The sequence below is a fragment of the Syngnathus floridae genome, chromosome 21 (assembly GCF_059516105.1).
Source record: "Syngnathus floridae isolate MCC-2025c chromosome 21, RoL_Sflo_1.0, whole genome shotgun sequence".
NCBI classification, from domain to species: Eukaryota; Metazoa; Chordata; class Actinopteri; order Syngnathiformes; family Syngnathidae; genus Syngnathus; species Syngnathus floridae.
This window is the reverse complement of record NC_142433.1, coordinates 200,322-227,721: the sequence shown is the minus strand read 5'-3', so window position 1 is coordinate 227,721 and position 27,400 is coordinate 200,322. Positions and strand designations below refer to the sequence as shown.

The window sequence follows — 27,400 nt, the reverse complement described above, 5'->3', positions numbered from 1 at the left end:
AATAACTATCGCGGTTTCCGGTCAAGAGTTTCAAACTAAAAGTCGTAACAGTAGTCTACACTCTCCTCCACGTTGCTTTTTTTTTTAAGTTCACCAAAAATGCCTCACATCAATGATCAACAAGAAAATATTTGAATCTGTTTATTGAACTTCAATTCTATGCATACAATAACACAATCACTTACAACACAATCACAAAACAAGTAAACATCCAAACTAGCTTTGTGTAACGTCATTTATTTAACAACTGAAAGGTTAGGATTAAAAAATGCTCTTGAAATAAATCTGTGTACATGCTCTATGCATCAAATGTTTAGCAATGAAAATCTCAAGTGTTATTAGGACTGCTGTTTCTAGTGTACAAAGTAAATGATTACAAATGTATGACCAAAAATACAATATGAAATGATTTGAATGAATAAGATGCGCTGGTGATGCATCAGTGGTTACATTGCGTTCTTTAGCCCCCCCCAAAAAAATCATCTTTACAATAAAGTAGGTCAGAAGACGATTTACACTGGGCTGAAATAGTGAAATGATTTAACGCAGTTATCCCCAAAATGCACTCGTGAAATCTTTGTGAAGAATAAAGCCACCGCAAAACGACCACGGTAACCAAACATGATTGAGAAGGTTCAAAATGTAGATATACAGGATATACTGAAATCGTGTACAATGTCCAGTGATGAAAGTGCCGTTAAATAAACATTATCGTTATCATCTTATTATTATTATTACTTTCTTCAGAATGTAACGCTTCTGTAACCATCCAACAAAAGTTTGAGTGTTCTGAAGAAATGATCTTGACACAGAGTGCAATCTAGTCAAAGTGCATGAGTGTTACGATACATCTAAGCTTCATCAGGCTCTCGTTTTCTCCTTCATGTCCAGCTCAGCAGGTAAAGCTGGTCGTCCGTCCGTCCGTGCATCCATCCATCCATCCATCCGTCCGTCCGTCCGTGCATCCATCCATCCATCCATCCATCCATCCATCCATCCATCCATCCATCCATCCATCCATCCATCCATCCATCCATCCATCCATCCATCCGTCCATTTTCTGTGGCGAAAAACGTGAGCTGGCAAGAGTGGATGGATCGCGGGGCAATACGCCGCTATCATTCAAAGTCGTAATGAATTTCTTCACAAGAGACATTGTTCACCTTTTGACAAGAAGAGTCTCTTTAGTTGAAAAAGTGTGATGTGAGGGTGAGGAAGAAAAGTGGCCAAGAGATACATATGCTTCAAGTGGCGGCGGCGGCGGTGGCGGCTTGTTACTCGGGATGCGGGATGCTAAACGGCTTGGTCATTCCGCTGTTGGAAGTGGTGTTCCCCCCACAGTCGACATACTGGTACATCTCCTGTGACACTTGCTCGGCGTGGCTGAAGTATGTGGTGGTGACCGTCACTCTGGAGAGCGAGCGCGGGGTGGGTGACAACCATGGAGACACACGTATACAAACACCAATTGTGGAATTCAAGACCACTTACTGCATCATGAAGACTATGTTGTGAACCTTGATAGACTGCAGAGTACAGTAGTCACTGTAAAGTTCAACAAAACAGTCACGTTAGGGACAAATCTTGTGCTGCTGCTGGTGGTGGATTTTTCGAAGGAACAAGGGGGGGAAATGTGCGCCCCCTGGTGGAGCTTACGTCTGGGATTCTATTGGATCCAAATGAGCGTCAAGCATGACAATAATACTGTAAGTATGCACGTCAACACTTACTACATGTAGCTCATCTCGTCTGCAATGACAGTGGGGACCACATAGTCAATCTGACAAGAAAAGAAAGAAAGAAGAGTCAGATGTGTTGGATTCCCAAAGAAAGAGGAGTCCAATTTGTGACTTTTCACTACGTTTGTCATCTACCTGCTTCATGTCGAGAGGGCCGATGGCAGTGGTGTTAATGATACGAGATTTCCCAATCACTGTGTTGACAAACTCCACCTGAGCTGTGATGTTGGCCACCTCCACGGAGTAGTAGTTGTTGTTGGTGATGTTCAAAGTGTTCTACAGAAGAGGTATGCAACTGGTCAACAAAGCCGTCCGTCCGTCCGTCCGTCTCAAGCTGGCTTGCTTGCTTCCTTACCGTGATGTTCAGATAGACGCTGTGCTTCTCTTTGTCGTAGCCAACGTAAACCGACTTGACCCCGACGTAGGCCACGTCGATGGATCGGGGGAAGAGGAAAAAGACAGCCAGGCTGGATAGCAGCAGGCAGACAACAACGGACGCTGTGACATACAACTTCCTGTAGAAGACACAAGACAACTTGATGAGGCTCCAACGAAGGCTAATAAGGTATCATTGACTGGCACGCACGCACGTACGCACGCACGGAACTCGTTTTCCATGTCATGAGAAAGAAGGGAGCTCGAATGTGATCCCGTACACTAGAGCTGTGCAATCCCTGAGCTTGTGCTCTCAACCCAGACCAAGTAAATGCAAGTATCAAGTTCTTCTAGGTGAGCTTTCAAATTGCTTGTCCTATTCAATAACATGCAAATGAAACCTTCTTGCTGTGTGCTGTGCACACAAACTATACATACGTCCTGCGAGGGCGAAGTCTTTGGTCGCTGTATGGAATTAATGCCACAAGTTGATTTTCCTGGCCTGTGGAAAGAAGAAGAAGGAGCAATGACAATTTGGTGTATTTTTTCCACCGTTGTGACATTTGAAGCTTGATTGCTGCAAATGAATAAGTCAAGAAAAATGAACACGGCTTGCTTGGATTTTCCTCCTGCTAAATGCAATTTCTTAGTTGTCGAATTTTACAGCGGCACGAATTTAAGACGAACGGTGACTTGATTGGGGGCGGGGGGATTGTGCTCTCATTCATAATATGGGGCGGGGCGGGGCGCACTGTGGTGATGTCATCAGGCAGGATGATTGCGTATATGTTTTGCACCTGCTGAAGAAGCAAAATGGCCAATGTTGGAAATGCAATCCCACGGTGTGCTGTGTGCAATTTGTTCCTCCGCCAAGGATACGTTTATTTATTGGGTGGGAACGCCAAGCGCAACAACTAACTTCGGCTTTCTTTCCACTGAACGAGCAAGAGTTACCTCTCGGGATCCTTCCAGTGCCCTGACATGTAGGACAAGTCACGCTGTCTCGTCCTGTAAACTCCACATATGGAAACTGGGAAACATCCCCACCCTTGCCATCTTCTGTTGGACTATCTTCGAGGCGAGAGGTGAGGCCATCCTCGTGATACATAGTCGGTTTCAGTAGATGGGAAAACCACTTCCCCATGGTTGCACCTGCAAACGTGAACGTCATATGCAATATGGACAGAATGGAAATGGTGTACTTTGATCAACATCTACCTTTGACCTCGACCGTATATCCGAGGTGAAGGCATATGCTATGCAACCGTTAAAAACGGACGAAAAGAGGTTCTCTTACCTGATCGTGTTTGACTGGACTAGTGGAAACGGAACAAAGCCTTTGTTAATGAACGCTAAATGCAAAAATCAATTGTCAGACACGAATGATAACTGTCTGAAATGTGCATTCTGTACTGTTGGTATGAGCGAGGATGGTGACGCTCGCTCGGGCGGGCTTCTTGATGGCCGGATGCTAGCTAGGTAGGTAGCTTAAGATGAAAATACTGCCTGCCGTATGTATATCCGAGCCATCAATGGCAGGAGCTCGCTTCTATGGTTGGCCACAGTTTTACATAACGATGTCAGCTAACATCATAAACAACAAACGAGACTATGAATGGCTGTGATACAAATCTACAATCGTGAGAAAAATTGGAAAGTCAGATGGAGAAAAGTACCTCGATGCGTCAGAAGCCTCGAGTAGCTTTGTGATTTGTTTACGAAGCACGAAACAGCCGCCGTGCGCATGCGCGGGCGTGCGTGCGCGTGCGTGCGTGCGTGCGTGCGCAAGGAGGACGACCCGTCTTCATTACTGCCATCTAGTGACGTGGAGCGTTGACTTGCAAATGGTTTATTCAGACAGAACATACTGTATGTATATAGATAGCCACATCCCAATTATGAGGGGGTGTGCACACTTGTGCAATCACATCCGTTCAATCATTTGCTGCTTCTTCCCCTCTCTCTCTCTCGATGGCATTCTTTTTCCATCCTAATGTACTTCATTCTCTTTCAATCCTAATGTACTTCTACTTGAGTCATGAAGGTCAATCCTTTTGACACCTCTGGTCCTGCTGATGCTATATTTGACCTACTGTATTTATTGATGAACCTTTGGCCAACTGTTGTTTTAAATGTGTGTTTGACTTCTAAAACCTAATGGCCCCTCCAAGCACGCACGCATGCGCGCGCACACACACACACGCACACACGCACACACACACACCAACAGAGCCAAATTGACCTTGGGTGGATATTTTTATTCCAAGAAGCCGTGCTTTGATCAGCACAAATCAGCAAGCGTTATTTGTGACTGGTCCTCAAGATCAAATTGCTGTCATTTTCATTGACTGGTGGAGTAGGCAGTGATTGTGTCAGACTGAGTGTCGGGGTTAATCAGGAGTTCTCCGAAGCTGTATTCTTGCTGTGCGGCGTTGCTAGGAACAAGAGAGCCAGTGCAGCAAGCATCTTGCCTTGCCTTGCCTTGTCTTGCCTTGCCCTGCCTTGCCTTGCCTTGCCACGCCGCGCTGCGCCGCACAGCACAGCCTCGGGCCAGTTGTATTAATAGTGTGTTTGTTGATACTACTAGGAAAGAAAGATGCGTGTGGCAAGCTGTGGATCGTACAGCAATGGCAAAGTGCATCATGAGAAGGATGTGAATATTTGCAGTGCTGAAGGCGAAGCATAAATGAACACAGCAATGTGGTGCGCGTATAGCCTCTGCGACCATTGTTGGATTGATCTTTTCGATGGAACACGTTTGAATCGTATAGGCTACGTCGTTTGCTTTCCGATCACTTGGCATCATTGAAATGGAGGGCTTGCAATTTCCATTGCACCCACAATCGTTTTGATGAACGTGAACAATTGATTCCATGTATGTCAGTATTACGAGTCGAATCTAGTTTGTTTTCTTTGGCTCAGAGAACAGTTTTTCACATGAAAGCCATTTGACCTCATTTGTAGTTGAGAAGTGATGAGATCACAAAGTTGATGTTGCTTGTTTTTCCCCGTGCCATGATTCTAACCCCGTTTTCCTTTCCCATCCCATCCCCCAGCAAGCAAACCCCCACTCTGCACTCCCCTCGACCCCCTAGGATCTTTGAGGCTCTGCCAATGAGAGCTGTAGAGCGCTATTCCTTCCCAGAGACAGGAAGCTCCAGGTTTCCCTCTGCTTGTCATTCTGCGTAACACCAATCACACGCTTGCCGCTCGCTCAATGATTCCGCAGCGCACTTACCCAATTGGTAGAGTGCGCAATCTGGAGCTTTTCATGCCACCCTTGGGCATGGCAACTGCCTGCCTGGCTGCCTGCCTGGCTGCCTGGCTGCCTGGCTGCCTGCCTGGCTGCCTGGCTGCCTGGCTGCCTGCCTGCCTGCCTGCCTGGCTGCCTGGCTGCCTGCCTGGCTGCCTGGCTGCCTGGCTGCCCGCCTGCCCGCCTGCCTGCCTGGTGAACCCGTGCCGTAAAAAAGCCCGCTGCGCATGTTTGCGCCCCCAAAGCTGAAATGCAAACGCTTGCATCTTGAGATAGGATGCCTTTGATCCAAACGGACTTGTCTTCAGTTTCCAGACTTTATTGGGGAGGCAGCTGCGTGAAAATGAGGCTTTGCAAGTGGCAAAGTATTCAAGCAAATCCGCTAAGCATAATATCAATGTCACAGTGTCACAGTACGTCGTCATCTCGGGATTACAGCGTATTCAGACAGTTTTCTAGTAACTGGCCTACTTTTTCTTCCTTGGGACAACTTCCTTCCATGAAGTTGAACATGCAGCTTACTTGGACAACATCACACAAGAATGGAGTTGATAGCAGTAGCAACCTCTAAAAGCAATGTGTACAAAAATGAATTTAGGTTTATTTCTGAAAGAAAAGAAAAGAAAAAAAAAAGAAGCGTGGCTTTAGTTATGCTGCTCCAGTTGAGTTCCATCCGTCCATCCGTCCATCCGTCCGTCCGTCCGCCCGCCCGTCCGTCCGTCCGTCCGTCCGTCCATCCATTCATCCATTCATCCACTCCCCTCCCCTCCCCTTGTAGATCTTTTATTCAGGGATTGTACTGAAGAGTGATATTCCTAGAATATGGGTCAGCCATGTTTTTTTCTTTTTTTTTTTTTTGACAGCTGCGGGCGGCACTGGTGCAATAGACTCTCATAATTGTACAGGTCAAACAGAGGACAGGAGCAGAGCAGAAATCTATAGTCTATGCGCTTGTGGCTTACGTTGTACATGATTATTAATTTGCCATGATGAAGTTTGTGTTTGATTTTTTTGGTGCCTAAAATGGGTGCTTTGCAAATTGCGGGATGAAATTCCAATATTTGATGTGTTTTGTATCTATCTAGGCCAAAGGTGCTGCTAATGCAAACACCAGCGGCAGGCAGCTCCGCAGAAGATGGCCAAAGCAATCTATGAGCGCCGCCACCGCCGCCGCCGCCGCCACCGCCGCCGCTTCATGTTGTCGTAGCACCGATCCAGTGGTTTCGGGTCAGTAAACACCGAAGCGCTCGCCATTCCCGCGCTAACTGCTAAATCGGTCAGGGCCGGCAGGGCGAGGCAACGGCCAGCTCCGTGCGCTTTGCTGTGCAGTGGTTCATCACTGCAAGTTCCCTTCCTGACACTCACTACGTTTGCTACATCAAGCAAGTACAACAGTCGGATGAGTGAGCACCAACCTCCCCGCTAAAATCATTTCATGAAATGTCTCCTTCATTTCCCCATCATCTGTTGGCTTTCAGGTCACTTCATGTCCCTCACTTTGCATTGAAAAGACCCTTCCCTCTGATAGAAATGTCATTTGATGACATCTGGATGGCCAGTTTAGAGTTCCCATGCAAAAGCCAAGTTATGTCTTGATTCTCCATTGCAGTATAACGGAGCAGGCACGCCAAATGTTGCGTGTGGGATGGCGGCATCCAAGGCTTGCTCATTGTGAAGTCCTTTGCCGCTATTCCAAATTAGGAAAACATTTTTGGTGCGTGAACATGGAAACGTATTCATCCAGAATAGCCTTTGAGAGTTCCGTACAAGGCTGGTGCATTTGCCATGGCCTCTACCACAAGTCGGATGGGATGGGATGGGATGGGATGGACCATTTTTGCATGGTGGCTATTGGCAGGTAAGAATGGGCCCAAATATTCTGACACTGTGACCCCAATGCTTTGTGTGCTTGAGTGTAATAACCCAGTTAAATCCAAGCAGAAATAGGACTCTCTAAAAGCATGCCCCTACTGTGTTGGCCCCTCATTCTTAAGCCAAAGTGTGCATGTGTGTGTGTGTGTGTGTGTGTGTGTGTGTGTGTGTAGTGGTGGGGGGGGGGGGGGGGGGCAATGAAAAGATCACGATGATACAAAAGCTTGGTAAGCAGTTGTGGATTGCACCCAACCAATGCCATTTATTATGCTTGGATTATAGTCTCTTTGTTCCTGATAGGGTACGGATCAAAATAAAGAAGCCTCATTCTTAAGATGGTTTGCATTTCAATAATAATAATAATAATAATAATAGGAAGAATAATAACCTGAATTGACAGAAAATGCGTCTCCATCAGTGTCGAAGATTTTTGTTTGTTTATTTGGACTGGGGTGAATCTGAAAAAGAGGAAGGGTAGGCAGTAGAGTGGGTGGGTGTGTAGAAGTGAGGGGGAGGGAGGGAGTGAGGAAGGGAGGGAGCAGGGAGGGAGGGAGGGAGGTGCGGCATCAACCGGCATACAAGCAGCAGCAGCAGCAGCAGCAGCAGCAAGCTGGCTAGGGGGCTGGCTCTATTGTTCCTTGTGTTATTGGTGCCAAACATCATTGTCCCTCATTAAGAAGCCAGGAAGGAAAGCGAGACACAGAGAAGAGCCAGGCCAGTCCAGTCCTCCGTCCTGCATCCACCAGGATTACCTCTTGGATACGCTGGGGTGGACAAAAGCAAAGCTGAAGAAGGCGCACACACACACACACACACGCGCGCAGCACACACTTGAGTTGATCTTCGCCTCGTGGCTGCCTTGGCTTCTTCTTTTGATCTGCATTGGGAAGTCCAGTGCCTGCTGAGCCAGCCAGCCAGCCAGCCAGCCAGCCAGCCAGCGAGCGGTGGTGGCGGGCGGGCGGCAGTGGCCATCGGGCTGTTGGGAAGATGGGGGTGCTGAAAAGGGGAGCCTTGCTGTGGAGCTTCTTAGCGCTGCTCTTTCTCTCCATCTGGGAGCTGGATGCACAGGCAGCAGTGGCAATTAAAGCCACCTACATTTGGCAAACAGGTATGTTTTGCACGCGCTGCCGAGTGCTGATCCGCATACTGAGTCAGAAATGTTTTTTTTTTACATCAGTTTTACATTCAAGCGTAACCAAAAACTTAGTGGTCGTGCAATCTTTGCATCTCCGGATTGACTGTGCACTTAGAGGAAATGGCGTCATTCTCAAAGAGGACAAAGTTGGATCCCTGGTGATTTTGATGTTGCAGCACCTGACCCGACTATATCGATAGGTAGGATCTGATCTACTGCAATCCCTCAGGTCAGCTGCTTGTGCCATAGCAACGCTCAATGTCCTGGAGCAGCTGGGACGCTGCTTCTATTGGAGTGATTTATCACACTTTGACACGTGTGCCATTGTTGACAAATATGTACAGGATCCAGCCCAGCCCAGCCCAGCCCACGTCTCTTTTGCTTTGGGCTGAAAGTCAAAAGGGCCATTTTCAAAGATGAAGGCATTGGCAAGCTGTGATGCACAATTCCACTGTTGTTTTGGGTGGTGCCTCGCACCACTCAAGGCTCATTCACTCTGAGCACATGGTCAGAGGGACACAATACTAATGCATGCTCCAATGAGCAGAATGGAGGGAGGGAGGAGGAGGAGGATGGATCCCCCAACCTGGAAAGATAGGGGGGGGGGGGGGGGCTGCAGCTGGTTCTGGTTGGCGTCTGTTTCATTTCTCTGGATCAATGTGCTGGTTCCAGCCCCAATAGCAGCAGCTGATCAATGCTTAGAGTTCCAGTAATGTAGTTCAGCCTGCATAGAATCAATAAAAGCTTTGAGTGGAGTCAAGTCCTTGAAAAAAATCCATCCATAATATGCCAGTTTGAAAGAACCATGCTGATGATTTGGACAAGGTGGGCTTTGACTTGACTGTTCATTAGGCACCAACGCAGTATCAGATCAAAAGGGAAGATTTGGAGGTCACAATTGGTGTTGTTGAATTCACCATTTCTAAATGTAGTCATGAGGTGCAATGCAAGTTGTGGGATTTGATGCTTCCAGTACCATTTAATAATTGATCATATTGGTACATTTTGATTTGGACAGACATGCTTGCTACACGTGGATCCTTTTCCAGGAGCATTTGCAGTCCACCGAAAACGGCATTCCGGTAATCGACCATGTAATAGATCACTTCATTGCAATTGAAAACGGCAACGGAGCAGCGTTGGCAAATGTGTCAAACAATTCCGACAAAGCAAGAAAGCAAGAAAGAAAAGCCCCTTGGGTGCATCTTTGAATTGGATTGTTTACAAGCTTGATTGTTGACACCAAATGCAAAGAAATGCGCCGCCGCCGCCGCCTCCTGCTATTATGGGCTGGGCCTCCCTCTGAGTCAATGCAGGGGAAGGGATTAAGGATACGCACACACACACACACACGCACACATGCACACACAACCCAGAGCAGAGCAGATTGGCCGGCCAAAGTTAACCTAGATATGCTACGTATATACGTCCGTCCGTCCGGCCGGCCGGCCGTCCGTCCACATGCTGCTCTTGGCTTAAATCCATTGCCACTTGTCCTGGTACTTTGGCTTTGGCCCAATGACACCGTTAACCTACAGTACCCATAAGGTTATTGAAGCTGATCCGAGCTAGCAACATATTTGGGGAGGATTCCGTCTTGCCTTCGCTTCTGCTTCTCTTAAATGACCAAAAGAAGGTTTGAGAGCGGTACGTGGTATATTTTGCGCCTGTCACCAATTGGCTACATCTGTCGCAATATGGAGAAGGGGGGCTTGTGGTGTTACTTGTCCTCCAGAGACTACATGCTGTTCCCAGCAGCAAGTGCCAAGGGAATGAGGACTACGTACGATATCAAATGCACAGAGGAAATATTAGCATTTCATCAATTTGCTGCCCCTAAGGAAACGACATATTAGCCAGGAGTGCATCATCTCATAACAAGGATTCAAGTATGACATTGTTTCTCTGTATTCGCCGAGCAAATTGTGAATGAGAAGATGCAGACAGATGTTGGTCGTCATGATGGCTCACCATTGCTTGGAGCCTTTTAGCAGGTTGGAAGCCTTGGCATGGAAATCCAGGTCAATTACAGCTGATCCCCAAAATGCCCCATGCTCTTTGTGAAAGCAGCCAGCCTATTTAGGTATCATCCCTGTATTGTTGTCATTTGTGCCAACGTTGACTCACTTTGTTCCTCTTGTCAAGCACGTGGCTCTTCCCTTTGTTCTTCCCCCCCATTGTCCTCATTGCCTCCTCCCACATTAGAATTAAAAATACCCCCCCCCCCCCCACCGCTTGTGTTAAATGACCCCTCAGCTTCCAGCTGAGGAGAGCGGAAAGGAAGCCATTGGCCGTGTGTGGAATATACTGTAGCACCATCGTGTGCTGTTCCTACTGGCCAGAAATAGGGAGCAACCTATTTAAAGCTGCATGGATTGAAATGTAATATTTGCGATGAGGAAAGGAAACATCTATTTGAGAGCAACACTCTTGTTTTGTGCCACATTCCTATTTTAGTTCAATCCGCTTGGTGCTTTTGCTTTGTCGTACAACAATTGTGTCGTTGCACGCTGATCGATGTTATCGGTGGCATTTTCTTTCTTTTGCTATTTCGATAGACCGCCGCCGGTAGAAAGGTGTGTTTGCGCCGTTGTGGGAGGGAACACAGCTCAGTTTGTTTGACATCCAATGGAAGTGGCTATGCTCGTACTCTTTCAATTGAGTGCACGAAAGGTGCGTGCGTGCGTGCGTGCGTGCGTGCACTTCACGACAGCACTTACAGCAGTAACAATAGTTTTCCCACAATTTGAACACATGAACCACAAGTGATTTGAAGGCATTTTTGCCGTGTCCAACGCACTTGGTGAATATCAGAGCTGTGATGGTCGTACGACGGGGGTGGCGAAATGGTGCCTTTTTTGGGGGGGGGTTGTTTTGTTTCAAGTGGCAAATTGCAGCAATTATCCTCTGTGGGTTTGACAATGCTTCGTCTTCGCAGTGGACTGCCCTGAGTGAAACGTGCTTTGTAGAAAAATTCATAAACATATGGATGCATACATGCATGAGAGTAGCTAACTCTCTTTGAATACGAGCACATTTGTTGTTTCCTACTAAGGCGTTTTATTGCAAGCAGGTCTCACAAATGTCAAGACCGCCACCCGTAATTGAGTGTGCTAGGGTTGCCTCATTACATCCGATAAATGGGGGAGTAGAGCAAGTCAAGTATGGTGCCGTGACTCGGGGAAGCTGAATACAGGTACAAGATCAAATGCCATCATTTCCTTCCTTCCTTCCGTCCGTCCGTCCGTCCGTCCTTCCTTCCTTCCTTCCTTCCTTCCTTCCGTCCCTCCGTCCTTCCTTCCTTCCTTCCTTCCTTCCTTCCTTCCTTCCTTCCTTCCTTCCTTCCTTCCTTCCTTCCTTCCTTCCTTCCTTCCTTCCTTCCTTCCTTCCTTCCTTCCTTCCTTCCTTCCTTCCTTCCTTCCAACGATTCTACCTGTTTTCAGTCGAGCACTGTTTGCGCAACAGACTGGACCAATGAAAACGAGGACGAGCGTATGTGCGGTGTGGGCCGGCCGTTCCACACGGGTGGCTGAACGATTACTTTCAACGTGTAAAGTGTTGGATCGCTCAATGATGTGCTGGTGCTGGTGGCGGCGGCGGTGGTAAGAGTCCACGGAATGACTCGGCCATGACTCTGGTCACGTGCAGGCAAGCAGCAGACATATTGGGCTCACTCATAGATCCAAAAATGTCAATGGCAACATTTTGGCATCATACACAACGTGTCCCGGAAGAAGGAAGGAAGGAAGGAAGGAAGGAAGGAAGGAAGGAAGGAAGGAACAAAAAACAAAAAGGCAACTTGTATTCTCTGCTTGAGAATGGGATGGAAGCAAATGGATTGCTGGTGGTGTGCTTGCTATGGTGTGCTTTAGCGATTAGCCGTCCTACTCTAGTTAAAGCCCTGTTTTCCCTTTGGCTAATTGATATTCCTGGAAAGCTTTATGAGATCCAGTGAACGTGCTGGAGGATTGTCCTAAGCGGCATTAAGGGCTTTTCATCAAGGTGTTTCTTCCTCTTCTCGTCTTTCTCTATGCGCACTTGCTACCTGCAGCTAACCCCCGGCCAACAAATGAGCTAAATAGCCGCTGTAAACAATCGAGCGGTGGGCTCGCAGCGTCCTCATTGATAGAGTCAGTTGGACTACAATCAGGAACCCATGTCTCCTAGAGCAACTGACTCGCATTGCATCTTAGTATGTCGCAACGGGAAATGCGCTATTGCATTTGCGTACTTGACGGCGGCGTCTGTGCCAGTCACAAGAGGTGCAGGCTGCAGCACGCACGCACGCACGCACGCACGCACACGTTGATCCTGTGGCAGTGGCAGTGTCACGGTAACATGGCTTTCTGATCAGAATGATTTGAATAATAATTGATCCTAACGACAGTCCTTGATGAATTCTCATGAATCTTCATGGTTGCCCTTTTTCAACAATGACTTTCAAATCTAGGCTGGGGTCAATTTGAAACGTCCCAAAGCTGATCCTGCCTCCAAAGCTGGGAAAGGAAAGGAAAGGAAAGGAAAGGAAAGGAAAGGAAAGGAGCGGAGCATCTGATCTGGTGGATGCAGAGTGACATTTGCTGCATTGCATTGCATTGCATTGCATTGCAATCACGCCACTGATGAGGAAAATACAAATGGCCTGCACACTTGTTTCTCCCAGGCCACAATAGCATTTGTTGTCATCCACGCTGATCATTAAGGCTGGGTGTGTTTTGCTTGGCTTCTTTGCACTCCGTCATAATGGCTACTTTACCCGTCCGTCCGTCCGTCATGGTGTTGAGAGCCCAAAGACTTTCCACTGGCACTGACATGACTAGATGGTGGGTGTACACAAGCAGAGATGTTTGTTCGCACTGGGCCAATATTTGCTGGTTGGAGTTGGGACTTGAGCTGTCTTCTTGCTTCTTTAAAGGAGACACTAATTACACTTGGCTAACCTGCTGAGGACCGGCCGGCCGGCCGACACTCGGATTAGTCTCTTTAGCTCATGTTTACGCTATTCTTTTGCTTTCATAGATTAGAAAGTTGCTCCATTTAGGGCTGTGCCTTAATGTCACAAAGGCTTCTCGGGGTGTGTGTGTGTGTGTGTGTGTGTGTGTGTGTGTGTGTGTGGATCACCTACATTTGACTATCAGACTTGTCTTCTTCTGCAGGCAGTCAAATGTGCCCCAAGCCTTAGCATCCTCCCCAAGATGCTCATTTTGGGCTTTCACCCAACCTTCCTTCCTTCCTTCCTTCCTTCCTTCCTTCCTTCCTTCCTTCCTTCCTTCCTTCCTTCCTTCCTTCCTTCCTTCCTTCCTTCCTTCCTTCCTTCCTTCCTTCCTTCCTTCCTTCCTTCCTTCCTTCCTTCCTTCCTTCCTTCCTTCCTTCCTTCCTTCCTTCCTTCCTTCCTTCCTTCCTCCCTCCCTCCCTCCCTCCCTCCCTCCCTTCCTTCCTTCCTTCCTTCCTTCCTTCCTTCCTTCCTTCCTTCCTTCCTTCCTTCCTTCCTTCCTTCCTTCCTTCCTTCCTTCCTTCCTTCCTTCCTTCCTTCCTTCCTTCCGTCAGTCAGTCATTTGGAAGCATCCACCTCCCTCTCTCCCTCCCTGCCTCCCTCCCTCCCCCCTCCCTCCCTCCAGCTAAGCCGCATTTCTGGCTCGTTTCAGGTGCGTGGGGTCGATGCATGGGCAGCGAGTGCGGTCCGGGCGGCAGCCAGAGCCGAGCGGTGTGGTGCGCTCACTCCGAAGGCTGGACCACCCTCCAAACAAACTGCAACCAGACGCAACGGCCCGACAACCGCCAAAAGTGCTTTCGCGTGTGCGACGGCCACAAAGAGCTCTACGACTGGCAAGTGGGCGCGTGGACCCCATGCCTGGCCGTGCGCAGCCTGGGGGGGCGCCCCCCCGCCGCCGCCGCCGCCGCCGTCTGCGCTCGGGGCGAGGAGGGCGTACAGAGCCGCGAGGTGGGCTGCGTCCACAAAGTGGACGGGCGGCCGGCAGAGGACGCCATCTGTGAATACTTTGAACCCAAACCCCGCCTGGAGCAGGCCTGTCTCATCCCCTGCCCTCGGGATTGCGTCCTGTCCGAGTTCAGTCCGTGGACGCCCTGTTCCAAGACCTGCGGCATGGGCTTGCAGAACAGAATTCGCGCCGTTCTGGCGCCGCCCTTATTCGACGGCGCCGCCTGCTCCAACCTGACCGAGTTTCAGACGTGCCAGCCGGGACCCTGCCAGGGAGAGGAGAGCCTGTACAGCCTGAGAGTCGGGTCCTGGGGCCCCTGCTCTGTGCCCGTCGTCTCCAGACAGGCCAGACAAGCTGACGGAGAAAGTCATCCGGCGGCCAAAAAGGGGGGCAAAAAACAAGCCGCGAGACTGGACCAACGCAGGAGAGAGGGGCTCCAACGGCCCAAAGAGGACCACATCCAGGGGGATCAGCTTCCCCGGCAGGCAGACAAAGCGCCAGCGAGGAAATGGGGCAAGGTGAACGCAAAAGCCCACAGAGCGCCGGAGCGCCAGAGAAAGGCCAAAAACAAAGAGAAACGCGAGAAGAAAAAAATCACCCGAGAGAGGTTGAGGGAGAAGGCGAAGGCTAAGGATCCCGAGACCCGAGAGCTCATCAAAAAGAGACGCCACAGGAACCGTCAGAACCGCCCCGGAGGCAAGTTCTGGGATTTGCAAATTGGTTACCAGACCAGAGAAGTCTCCTGTGTGCATAAGAGTGGCGCTGTTGAGGCGCTAAGGTAAGAGGCGCGCGTTGTGCCGAAAGAGCGAGCCCACGTCTGACCAGATTGCTTTGGCTTGGCTTGGCTTGGCTTTGGCGTTGCTTTGCCCTTGCCCTTGCCTTTGCCCTTGCCTTTGCCTTTGCCTTTGCCCTTGCCCTTGCCCTTGCCCTTGCCTTTGCCTCTGCCTCTGCCTCTGCCTCTGCCTCTGCCTCTGCCTTTGCCTTTGCCTTTGCCTCTGCCTCTGCCTTTGCCTCTGCCTCTGCCTCTGCCTCTGCCTCTGCCTCTGCCTCTGCCTCTGCCTCTGCCTCTGCCTCTGCCTCTGCCTCTGCCTTTGCCTTTGCCTTTGCCTCTGCCTTTGCCTCTGCCTCTGCCTCTGCCGTTCTTTCCTTCCAGTCTGTGCTCGCACCAATCGCTGCCAGTCACCTTCCAAGCGTGCGTCGTCACCAAAGACTGCAACGTGACCCAATGGTCCCAATGGTCGGCTTGCTCCAAGGACTGCGCCGGGCCCCAGGGCCAGCGGACCCGCGCTCGAAAAGTCAGCCAGTTCTCCGTGGGAGGAGGGGCCCGGTGCCCCGAGCTGGAAGAGAAGCAGCCGTGCGATCCTCAGGGAGAAACGCTGCCGCCACCCTGCATTGCGTAACTTGTTTCTTCATCGCCACGTCTGTTTGTGAGCTACGGTACAATCTCCGACGCACATCTTTCCGCAGTTACACGTGGAAGAGCACCGAGTGGTCCGAATGCAGGGTGGACGCGTTGCTGAGCCAACAGGACCGGCGGAGAGGAAACCAGACTGGCTTGTGCGGAGGTGGCATTCAGTCCCGAGAGGTTTACTGCGTCCTGGCCGCCGGAGATACGCCGTCCCACCTCGCCAGCAAAGAAGGTCATCCATCTCCTTGCAATTTCAAATACCCATTGGCAATTCTGTGCGTGAAGCTTGCAAAATACGGAATCTTGCTATGATATGGCTTGAATAGTTGCTGAGGTGTCACAGGTCCATGTCAGGGCTTGTGTTTGTCTGACATGGATTTCTCCCTAATATTGGATCAAACTCTCAAGTTGACATCTGCCAACCTGCTCAAGTGCGACTAGAAGAAATGCTATGGAACGGCTTTGCGATTGAAGCAGCTCTCACGAGACGCTCGGCACGCGCTTGTTCTCGGAATGGCTCTGACGCTCGGCACGCGCTTGTTCTCGGAATGGCTCTGACGCTCGGCATGCGCTTGTTCTCGGAATGGCTCTTCCTTCCGATAGAAAGAGAGACTATTTGAGGCAAATGGCATGGTCATCCTGTTGCGTTTTGCCACATTGGACGCGGAAGCTCCAGAATCGGTGGTAGCGGCGACCTCGCTAATACTTGGCGTTTGAGCCCGGAGGAAGGCATCCCAATGAGTCCGAGTCCCCGTGTGGCACAGCGAGCTGACGGAAGACCTTGCAGCCAGAAAGGGGGACGACGCGCACGCACGCACGCACGCACGCACGCACGCACGCACGCACGCACGCAGCCTCGCATTGTGACAGACAATGTGTGTTCCCTTCAGCGCTGCGACCGGTCAACAGTGATCTGTGCGCGGCGAGTCCCCCCAACACCACCCAGCTCTGCCACATCAACTGTCCGGCGGAGTGTCGGCTTTCGTCTTGGAGCGCCTGGGGACCGTGCACCTACGAAAAGTGCCAGGATCAAAGTGCAAAGAAAGGTACGGAGCGTCGTTGGTCCATGTCCGTTTGGCCGTGGGACGGTTTCTTCAAAGCGGCGCCTTCAATGAAGGTTTTAGGGGGAGCAGAAAGACAAAAAAGAGGCATTCCTTAGTGAATGATGTCGTTGCCGTTGACTGCTTTTTTTCTTCTTCTTCTTCTTCTTGTTGTCACTGTCAACAGGCTTCAAAATGAGGAAGCGTCAAATCGTCAACCATCCGACAGGCGGCACAGGAAATTGCCCGCACTTGGTGGAGGCCATACCGTGCGAAGAGCCCAGATGCTACGAGTGGCTTGTGCTCAAGCTGGAAGAGTGCGTCCCTGACAATGACAGGGAATGTGGAGCCGGAACACGCAATCCTCAAGTTCAGTGTGTCAACACTGACGGTTTGTTGGAGCTGGTTCTTCTTTTGTTTGCATGCTTTTCTACTCTGGCTGTGTGTCCAAGTGGCACGACGATAACACGAGCCTTCTTGTCAGGCCAACGTGCCGAGACGCAACTTTGCCGCGATGCCATCCTGCCCATGCCGGTCATCTGTGAGGTGCCTTGTCCAAAGGACTGTGCCCTCAGCACCTGGACCCAGTGGTCCCAGTGTTCCCACACCTGCTCTGGAAAAAGTACGGAAGGCAAGCAGAGCAGAGCGCGCTCCATTTTGGCCTACAACGCAGGAGAGGGTAAGCGCAAACCAATAGCAATACTCTTTGAAGGTCAAATTGGAGTTCGTGCTGAACTCGTACAGATAGGACCACATCTTGTTTGTTGAAGGTCAAATTGGAGTTCATGCTGAACTCGTACACTTAGGACCGCATCTTGTTTGTTGAAGGTCAAATTGGAGTTCATGCGGAACTCGTGCAGATAGAAGGACCGCATCTTGTTTGACATCCCGACCTAGGAATGCTCATCACACCAAAGGAGCTTTTTTTCTTTGAAGGAGGGAAAAAAAAAAAAAAAAAAAAAGAGCCTGTCATTCCCATTTCCGTCAGGAGCGCTAATGGCTGAGCATCTCCTCAGGGTGTTTGAAATTCAGGCAACAGTGGCCAGTAGTGACATGGTTTTGTGGTGAAGAAGCTCACGTCAAGTGCAAGACCTTATTCTGGCTTTGCGGTGAAGAAGGTCACGTCAAGTGCAAGAGAGCTTATTCTGCCTTTGTGCTCTGCCTGCCTGCATCTTATCTCCGGCCATTTTCCCCCAGGGCTCCTATCAACAATTCTCTTGTGTCTTACAGATACAAATCAATGAAGCTCCTATAGCTCCTTCAATTCATGCTTGGACTCGAGTTGAAGGACAAAGCAAGTGATGCTTCTTGTCCTTCAATAGGTGGAATCCAGTGCCCCAATATCAGTAGCCTGCAGGAGGTGAGGAGCTGCAACCAGCACCCGTGCACGGTGTACCACTGGCAGACGGGCCCGTGGGGACAGTGCATAGAGGACTCCTCCATCCCAGCGACCAACGCATCCCTAGACCAGTCCTCGTGCTCTGTTGGGATGCAGACTCGGAAGGTCATCTGTGTCCGGGTTAACGTGGGCCAGGTTCCGCCCAAAAAGTGAGTCAAATCGAGTGGACTTTTGGAGGGAGGCTGGGAGGGAGGGAGTTCATTTCTGATGCTCATCATTGATCGGCTGGATGACTCGCTCTCATTCCCAGCGGAGAGCCTTCTTGAGATGACTAGCGTGTTCAAACATCGGGCGTGTTCAAACATCCGGCCGGGTCAATTCCTTCCCTAGACCTCCGCTGGGGCCAAGGATGATGTATTCGTTTGAAAGTATTATTTTGGCCGCAGAGTAGCTAAAGCCCCCGCGCCGTGTATGGAAATGACTACTATCTTGTTATTGCAGATGACAGCTACACGCCGGTGCCGCAGGATATACTACGTGTATAGCTCTTTCTTTTCGCACCAGACAAAGGCAGTCTTCCAACGGCTGCGAGCGCCGGCCGCCGTTGGAAGACTGCCACGAAACCCAATGTCCATTGTTTCAGGTGTCCAGAGAGCCTGCGTCCAGACACGGTCAGGCCCTGCTTCTTGCCTTGCAAAAGGGACTGCTTGCTCAGCCCGTACAGTGACTGGAGCCCCTATCCGTCAACATGTCAAAAAGGTTGGCTTCAGCATATGGGAAACGGGATGGATGGATGGATGGATGGATGGATGGATGGATGGATGGATGGATGGACGGATGGACGGACGGACGGATGGACGGACGGATGGAATGTTACTATGTTGAAGGCCAAACTCTTTTGCTAGAGGCAGCCTTTTTCATTCTCTGTGGCGATTGGAGAGAAAAAAAGATGGGGAATATTCGCTTGTCTGTCCTTTGCTTGCCTGCAGGCGGCAAGAGCAAGCAATACAGAAAACGCGTCATCATCCAGTTCCCAGCCAATGGAGGACAAGAGTGTCCAGAAGTGCTGACACAAGAAAGAGAGAGTGAGGCTCCTTCTGTCTGTCCAGGATACAGGTACAAGTCACAGGCCAATTTCATTTTGGCATCACTATCATCCATGAGTTGCGCACGCATGGATGGATTTCAGCGGGTCAGCAACCCGCGCAGCCTTTGAAACACACGAAACGCTTTCTTGCTTTAGATGGAAAACGCATAAATGGCGAAGATGCCAAATGGTTCCATGGTCAGTCCGTCAGGACAGCCCTGGGGCTCAGGAAACCTGTGGATCGGGCCTACAGGTTCGAGGTGAGAACGCATTGTCGCTTCTGGAAACAGAAGATGGAGTTGAGTCTTTTGAAAAGCCTTGTTGTTTGCTTGATGACGAAGAATAACCAATACAGCGCTTGCTTCTCAACGTGACTGGACATGAAGCGAGGGCTCTTTTCTAATGACTAGTCGAAGGGAAGACTGGCAGACGTTAGCGCTCAAATTCCCCTCCCACTCTCTGACATACTACGTATTGAGTCAGTCCATGATCTAATCCAATGATGCGCATCCTGCTCCACCACTTTGATGATGTCTCTTGCTCGAATGTAGCACCTGTCAAAGTAGGCTTCATAGACAAGCCTCTCTCTTTCTCTTCACCAATGATGAAACATTTTTGCTTTGACCTGGATTTCTTTGCTGTTGTAGCATATCTGCATTAGCAACGGAGAGTAAAGCCTTCTCTGCACCGTGTCTCCCGTCCGCCCGTCCATCCGTCCGTCCGTCCGTCTGTCCGTCCGTCCATCTGTCTGTCCATCTGTCCGTCCATCTGTCCGTCCATCTGTCCGTCCGTCCATCCATCCATCCATCCATCCATCCATCCATCCATCCATCCATCCATCCATCCATCCATCCATCCATCCATCCATCCATCCATCCATCCATCCATCCATCCATCCATCCATCCATCCATCCATCCATCCATCCCCCCCCCATAGCCGTGTCATGCCGGAGGCAGGATGGTGGGCAGGCAGATATCGAAGCTTGTCTGAAGTTCTCCAGGTCCATGCCGCCTCTCACCCAGCTCTGCCAGCTGCCCTGCCAGGAGGACTGCCAATTGAGCAACTGGTCGAAATTTTCCCCTTGCACAGCCGACTGTGTGGGGGTCAGGGTCCGCAAACGCACGCTTGTGGGTAAGCACATATCCGTACGTACGTTGCGAAAGAAAACAACAGCTACACGTTGGACTCAAAATGCCACAATTATTTTCCTCCACATTCATGTCCAGGAGTAATTTTCCCAAATGCTTGTATGGGTTTGCAGGTAAGAGCAAGAAGCGAGAGCAGTGTAGGAACCAGCAGATGTATCCCCTGAGTGAGACTCAGTACTGCCCGTGCAACAAATACAACGCCCAGCCCGTGGGCAACTGGTCCGACTGCATACTTTCCGAGAGCGGCCGCGCCGAAGGACACCTGGCCGTGAAGGTCCAGGGCGATATCAAGGAGTGCGGTCAAGGCTACCGATACCAAGCGATGGCTTGCTATGACCAGGATAACCGCATTGTCGAGACTTCACGTTGCAACAGTCATGGTGAGCAACTGATCTTCCCTTTTGAAATGGAAACAAAGAACAAACCTGCAATGACTAATGAGAAGCTTGAGAGTGGGAATCATCATCATCATCATCCTCCTCCTCCTCCTCCTGGGGGGCAAAAAACAAACAGTGCAACCGGACTGGCATGATGCGTACGTAACGTCGTATACATTGGCAACAAGTCCATTCATGATTGATACTAGAGCACAGATGGCACAGCAACAAAAGGAAAGACGCTAGAGTGAAGTGGGACACAGCTGGAGACTCACTTTTAGTCTCGCTGGCAGGTCAACTGACGAAGCTTCACCCACCACCACATAGGGCTGGCCGATGCTTGTTGTCATCTTGGATATGGCCTGCGTTACAATTAGCCCCAATCCAACAGACTGGAGTAGCTCCGAGTTTGCCAGCAAAGGCCACGAAAGGCAATTAGGAATGACGGAGCACTTATAGCCACGGGAAAATCGAGGAGACGTCAAAGCACTTGGGCCAATCTGCTTGTTCCATCAAAAAAGCCATCCAGCTCTCCTCCCAGGTGGAGAGGAGAGGAGAGGGAGGGAGGGAGGGAGGGAGGCAGGGAGGGAAGGCTTTTTGGGGCTTTTGAAGAATCGGGCCGGGCCACAAGTGACTGCTGTCAGCTTCGGCTCAGAGTCCAAGTTGTGTGATTCCAATCCTCCCTCCGTGTTCTACATTTGTCGTCCTATTGTTTGTAGGACACATCGAGGAGGCTTGCATCATTCCCTGTCCGTCCGACTGCAAACTCAGCGAGTGGTCCAATTGGTCACGATGCAGCAAGTCGTGCGGCAGCGGCGTTAAAGTTCGATCCAAATGGCTCCGAGAAAAACCATACAACGGTGGGAGGCCTTGCCCCAAACTTGACCACGTCAACCAGGTGAGCCGTTGGGTCCTCCGATAAGCTCGGCCAAGGTCTCGTAGAGGAGCGTGTCAATGACGTGAGCGTTTGTCTTCTTCCCTTTTCTTTGTCCGATGCATTTCAACCCCAGGCACAAGTAAGGAGCATTGACCATTACCCGAGCGCGTACTCTGGCGTGTACGTACTTTGAAATCTGCTTCAAACAGGTTTATGAAGTGGTGCCGTGTGTCAGTGACTGCGGCCAGTATATTTGGGTGGTAGAGCCATGGAGCGGATGGAAGGTTAGCAGCGTGGCGCTGAAGAACAACTGCGGCGAAGGTGTGCAGACCAGAAAAGTCAGGTAAACAGGTGGCTTTTAGCTCATACCGTAGTGTGGCATGGCCTGGCCTGGCCTGGCGTGGCGTGGCGTGGCGTCTCGCCTGGCCTGGCCTGGCCTGGCCTGGCCTGGCCTGGCCTGGCCTGGCCTGGCCCGGCCTGGCCCGGCCCGGCCCGGCCTGGCCCGGCCCGGCCCGGCCCGGCCCGGCCTAGCCCGGCCCGGCCCGGCCCGGCCCGGCCCGGCCTCTGTATTTTGCCCAAGCTAGCGCCGACAGGCCATCGTCTTTTGTATAACAGGTGTATGCTGAACACCGTCGACGGCCCCTCGGAGCAGGTGGAGGACTACCTGTGCGATCCGGAGGAGATGCCTGCGGGCGCTCGCAACAGCCAGCTTCCCTGTCCAGAGGACTGTGTCTTATCAGACTGGGGAGCCTGGAGTCCATGCCCATTGGTGAGAAAGACATGTGCATCCACAGCACTTTCTGTGTACATTTGATCTTTTTTGCCAGTCTTGTCTTTATTCATTCATCGGCGGTAGAGAGAGCAGTGGTCTCCATAGTACCCCTTGTATAAGAGTTGTCTGTTCGGCTGAATCTATAAAGAAAAGATTTTTGATCAAACAAATTGCACTTTGACTCTATCACCTGTATGTACGTACGTACGTATTTGTTTGTCGCTCAGCCCTGTGATGGGAACAGTACACGTGAGAGGAGGGCTTATCCAATCAGGCAGCCCGGAAAGGACAAGGAGTGCCCTTTGAGCACTCAAGCGGAGTTTTGCAAACTCAACAGCAATTGCTTCCACTACTCCTACAACATCACAGGTGAGAGCCAAGCGGCTGGTTGACCGGCCTCAATCTGGCTCAAATCGTGCTGGCTTTAAACCCGGTTGGTTTTTCCTCCATTGCTCTGAGCAGATTGGAGTACTTGTCAGCTGAGTGATCGAGCAGTCTGCGGAAATGGGATCAAAACCCGCATGCTGGACTGTGTGCGGAGCGACGGCAAATCTGTTGACCTAAAGTTCTGTAAAGAGGTTGGGCGCACATAGGCTTGGGTATTTTTGCTTTATTTTGCGCCATCCCCAATCAAATCCTTGTCTTTCAGCTTGGTCTGGAGAGGAAGTGGCAAACGAACGCCTCTTGTGTCGTGGAGTGCCCCGTCAACTGCCAACTGTCCGAGTGGTCGGCATGGTCCGACTGCACGCGTACGTGCGGACTCCGAGGTATCTGGAGACTTGAGGGTTGCAGGTTCACCGTGAGAATTTGGGACTGCTTGTCACCAAGACGTCCTGATGAGGCAAAAATGCCTCTTTATTTTTATTTTTCTCTCTCGCTCTCTCTCTCTCTCTCTCTCTCTTCTGGTCTTCAGGCAAGCTGTGGAGAAGACGGACGGTCATCCAGGCTCCCCAGGGCGACGGGCGGCCGTGCCCGAGCCAGATGCAGCAGTGGAAGCCGTGCCTCGTGAAGCCCTGCTACAGCTGGAGATACAGCGGCTGGTCCGAATGCAAGTCTGAGGTCAGCCACTCGGCAAGTCTGAGGTCGCTCTCCGGCCGGATACCATTCCAATCATCCTATGGGACATTTTCTTCAACGGCAGGGTGCGAGATGCGGCGAAGGCTTGCGCTTCAGGAACATTTCATGCTTGGTGTCGGACGGAAGCCATCTCCCAGGAAGTCCGGTGGACGACGAGCTGTGTGGAGACCAAGAGCCCGTGGTGGAAGGCGATACGCACGTCGTACTGCAGGAGTCCTGCACGGTTCCGTGTCCGGGTAGACAAAGTCACTTTAGTCAAGCCGTTCATTCATTCATTCATTTTTGGAAAAAAATGCAACCAAATAGCAATCTTCTTCTTTCTTTTCTTTTTTTTCTTCTTCTTAGGGGAATGCTACCTGACAGACTGGACAGTTTGGAGTCTGTGCCAGTTAAGCTGCGTTGGTGGGGATGATCTGGGTTTTGGCTCCGTACAAGTCCGCTCTCGAGCTGTTGTGGCTCAAGACCCGGAGAATCTGCTTCAGTGTCCGGAACAGGAGCTGGAGGCCCGGCCGTGCACAGGTTCGCATTTCCACAATAGTGCCGTCCTCCGTATGTTTTCGTTTGGATTGAGCGAGCGTCAGTTGTGAAATGAATGAATGAATGAATGAAGGATTGGATGGAACGTCCGCGAGCGTCAGTTGTGGGATGGAGGGATGGATGGATGGATGGATGGATGGATGGATGGATGGATGGATGGATGGATGGATGGATGGATGGATGGATGGATGGATGGATGGATGATCGGATGGAACGTTCTCTCTTCAGAGGGCCAGTGTTTCCAATACACCTGGCGAGCGGCACCGTGGAGAGGCTCGTCGCGGCACGTCTGGTGCCAGCGCTCGGACGGACTCAATGTCACAGGTGACGTGTGCAAACACATTCCAGACTCATTTGCAAATGTGGGATTTGTGAGGGAGGGTCTGCTCGTGGCTGACGGCAGCAACACGCAACGGTGTCAATTACAGGCGGGTGCCCGAGCGCAGCCAAGCCGACGGCCGAGCGATCCTGCGACCCGCCCTGCACCGAGCCGCGTTCCTTTTGTACGGAGGTGAGTGGGAGCAAAGGCGCAAATCGTGCAGGCCGGCAGGCTGTCAACCTTTTGAATATCCGAACCTTTTGAATATCCTGTATTGTGTGCTTGATGTGAGGGATATTGTCTGTCACCTTGGAAATCTCCTTGAATTGTCGCCTCCTTCCTTCCTTCCTTCCTTCCTGCCTTCCTGCCTTCCTTCCTTCCTTCCTTCCTTCCTTCCTTCCTTCAGTCGGGCGTTTGTGGCTGCGAGGAGGGCTACACAGAGGTTATGACCTCTGACGGACTACTAGACCAGTGCACGGTGATCCCGGTGCTGGAGATCCCCGCTGGCGGTGACAACAAAGCCGACGTCAAGACCATCGTGGCCTTCAACCCCACCCGGCCGCCGGCAGTCAGCCTCCCGGGCAGGGTGGGCCGCACCTGGTTCCTGCAGCCTTTCGGTCCAGGTAGACGCAATTGCAATCCATGATCAATTTGGATTGGACTGAATTCAAAACAACAGTAGAGAGATCCAAATGGCCGTGTCTATACTCTAATCCCGCCCACTCACTGGCTCCCAATGTTTGATTACAGATGGAAAGCTGAAGACCTGGGTATATGGCGTAGCAGCAGGAGTTTTTGTTCTTCTCGTCTTTATAATGTCAATGACTTACTTGGCATGGTAAAGTACCAGCACGCCTCCCTCCCAAATCCCTCCCTTTCATTCACATCATCACCAGTGATTGAATGGGGATCAGAAGAGAGAAAGAAGGCTTCCAGTCTGATCGAACTGGCAAATCCATTTTGGATCAGATTAGATTCAAATTTTACAAGTTTGATCTCCATGACGTCACTGTCCATGTTTAATCAGGGTTTTTGTGTCCATCGTCAACATTTCATTTTATTTTTTTTTTCCCTCCCCTCCGCCTTCACATTCTCTGTTTAGTCGTGGCTTTTGCCTTTGCCGTGAGCCAAAGTCCAAGTCCCCTGCAGATGGGGTGTACTGGCTGGATCCAAACAGCTACACAGTGCCTTACATCTGCCCGTCGTGCCAGAACCTTGAACAGCAAGAGCTCTGGCAACACCAGAAGCAGCAGCAACATGCAGTCCGGCAGCCTCCTCGAGTGACCTCGCAGCTGCGGCTGCAGGCGCAGCAGGCGCAGCAGCAGCAGCAGCAGCCGCAGCAGCCGCAGCCGCAGCCGCAGCCGCAGCCGCAGCCGCATTCACTCCACTGCTCCACACCTCACTTTGAAACGCTAATCACTTAATCGGGACAAGGGCTGTTTGTTGGCTGGCTGACTTTGATTTGCTGCCACGCTGCCACGCCGCCCTCCTCCTTCTCTGTGATTCATCTTTGATCATTTCATTTTCATCATTTGACGGAGGTGAGCTTCCAGCGTCAACATCACGGTCAGCGTTTGTGTTGTGGAAGCAGCTCGACGCGCACGCACGCACGCACGCATCCCAGTTAGCGAACTTGACTTGATCATGGGCCCAAATGTTTGCTTTTGGTTCTTTTTGTCCGGCAGCAAGAAGCCAAAGAAAGCACAGCGACGACAGATGAACAACAGACTGAAGCCACTGACGCTGGCCTATGACGGGGACGCCGACATGTAGGAGGAGCGCGGAAAAGAAAAGCCTTGAGCTCCACATACTACGTATCAACTCATCTCCTTAGCAGATTTGCTTTCCTCCACGGTACGCTCTTTTTGTTTTGCTTTCACAAAAGCCTTTCTGACTTGATTTGACTTCCGACGTGTGGAAGTTTGCCTTTTTCAGGCACCTTTGTCCTGCTAAGCTCAATTGTTCTTTTGGTCACAAGAGAAACGGACAGAGCATTATGAATTTCACAGCGACTATCTCATTTGCCTGCCTGCCTGCCTGCCTGCCTGCCGCGAGCGAGCGAGCGACTTTTTTTAGAAAAAAAAAAGATATTTTTTATCTCATCTCTTTCCTTCTTTCTTTTCTTTTTATTTCTTTTCCGGGCACCGTTTTGCACTATATTAGTGCAGCCAGTTGTCCTCATGTCTGGCCTTCACACAAGAAATGGCCTCTCTCTCTCGCTCTCTCTCTCTCTCTCTCCCTCTCTCTCCAGAAAATGCATTGAACAAATGACAATGTTTTTGAGTGTAAATGATGCTTCTCAACATCCCTTTCAAACATGTACAGCTGCCGTACGTACGGTGGTTGTAAGTGCGTTGCGGAAGAGCAACTCTTTTGTCTGATTTCCTCACCGTGGATTTTCCACCACAAGTCAATCTCCAAAAGTTTGCACTGACTTACCCAGTTTGACTTTGGACACTGCTCAACAATTGTGCTCCGAAAGGGGGAGCACATCCTCACTGTTTAAGAGAAGATGGAAAGGTTTGAAGGTCCTGTGTGATGGACGATCCTTTCATTTAGTTGCACGAGTCTTAATTGCGTCGGAGACGACGAACGATCCGAGCATCTTTGCCTGCCGCCAGAGAGATGCCTGGGATATTCTCATTTTGCAAGCCTCAAGGTGACCTTTGGCCTAGACCAGGGTCCGAGGGAGCCGCCGTCCCGCCCGTTTGGGAAGCGACAAAGCAGGTCCGACTTTTGACTTGATTGACCTCATTTGACCGCTCCTTTGGATGCTTGACACGAGTCAGTATTCCTCCGAGGCTTTGCATTTGATGAGTCGTCGTGTGAAATCAATCGATCCGTCATTGACATTTGTGAATCAAAGAAGCAGATGGCCCGCTGTGCCGCTAACTTCACGGAATGTTGCATTTCTATTTGCGTTCTTAGGAGTTGTAAATAAACCGAAAAAGACATTGGGGGAATTGTTTGGACTGCAAAAGGAATAAATGCCGCCGAGCCAATGCGAGGATACCAATGTGGAAAAATGACGTCTGTTCTTTCCTACTCTTTCTATGTCTTTGAATAATTGCTGATAATAAACCCCGAGAAAAAGAGTCAATAGTT

At 50.6% G+C, this 27,400-nt stretch overlaps 2 protein-coding genes across 5 annotated transcripts; one reads left to right on the top strand and one right to left on the bottom strand.

Annotated features, from left to right (window-relative positions):
- Nucleotides 1-128: 128 nt before the first annotated feature.
- Nucleotides 129-3,887, bottom strand: LOC148379608 (transmembrane protein 106B-like). Of its 3 annotated transcripts, none has more exons than XM_088364620.1 (9): nt 3,791-3,887; nt 3,412-3,430; nt 3,069-3,266; nt 2,553-2,616; nt 2,095-2,254; nt 1,875-2,015; nt 1,731-1,780; nt 1,492-1,545; nt 129-1,410 (listed from the first exon to the last, which is right to left on the bottom strand). In XM_088364620.1, exons 3-9 carry the CDS (start codon nt 3,256-3,258, stop codon nt 1,275-1,277), a joined length of 795 nt encoding a protein of 264 aa, XP_088220746.1. In that variant the 5' UTR covers nt 3,259-3,266; nt 3,412-3,430; nt 3,791-3,887; the 3' UTR covers nt 129-1,274. The 3 variants fall into 3 exon arrangements, with proteins under 3 accessions (XP_088220746.1, XP_088220747.1, XP_088220745.1); XM_088364621.1 differs by having other exon boundaries at nt 3,412-3,466; nt 3,791-3,869; XM_088364619.1 differs by lacking the exon at nt 3,412-3,430 and having other exon boundaries at nt 3,791-3,866.
- A 3,920-nt stretch (nt 3,888-7,807) lies between these two features.
- LOC148379607 (thrombospondin type-1 domain-containing protein 7A-like) lies at nt 7,808-27,390 on the top strand. Of its 2 annotated transcripts, XM_088364639.1 has the most exons (29): nt 7,808-8,347; nt 14,020-15,091; nt 15,467-15,709; nt 15,781-15,953; nt 16,612-16,767; nt 16,949-17,152; nt 17,246-17,440; nt 18,084-18,309; nt 18,744-18,859; nt 19,090-19,216; nt 19,344-19,447; nt 20,125-20,319; nt 20,450-20,716; nt 21,433-21,611; nt 21,724-21,729; nt 21,800-21,933; nt 22,206-22,359; nt 22,590-22,731; nt 22,825-22,940; nt 23,012-23,129; nt 23,276-23,421; nt 23,504-23,675; nt 23,785-23,958; nt 24,205-24,300; nt 24,405-24,487; nt 24,702-24,918; nt 25,046-25,133; nt 25,398-25,836; nt 25,981-27,390. In XM_088364639.1, the coding sequence occupies exons 1-28, from the start codon at nt 8,227-8,229 to the stop codon at nt 25,717-25,719; spliced, it is 5,346 nt and encodes a 1,781-aa protein (XP_088220765.1). In that variant the 5' UTR covers nt 7,808-8,226; the 3' UTR covers nt 25,720-25,836; nt 25,981-27,390. The 2 variants fall into 2 exon arrangements, with proteins under 2 accessions (XP_088220765.1, XP_088220766.1); XM_088364640.1 differs by lacking the exons at nt 21,724-21,729; nt 25,398-25,836.
- Nucleotides 27,391-27,400: the final 10 nt, after the last annotated feature.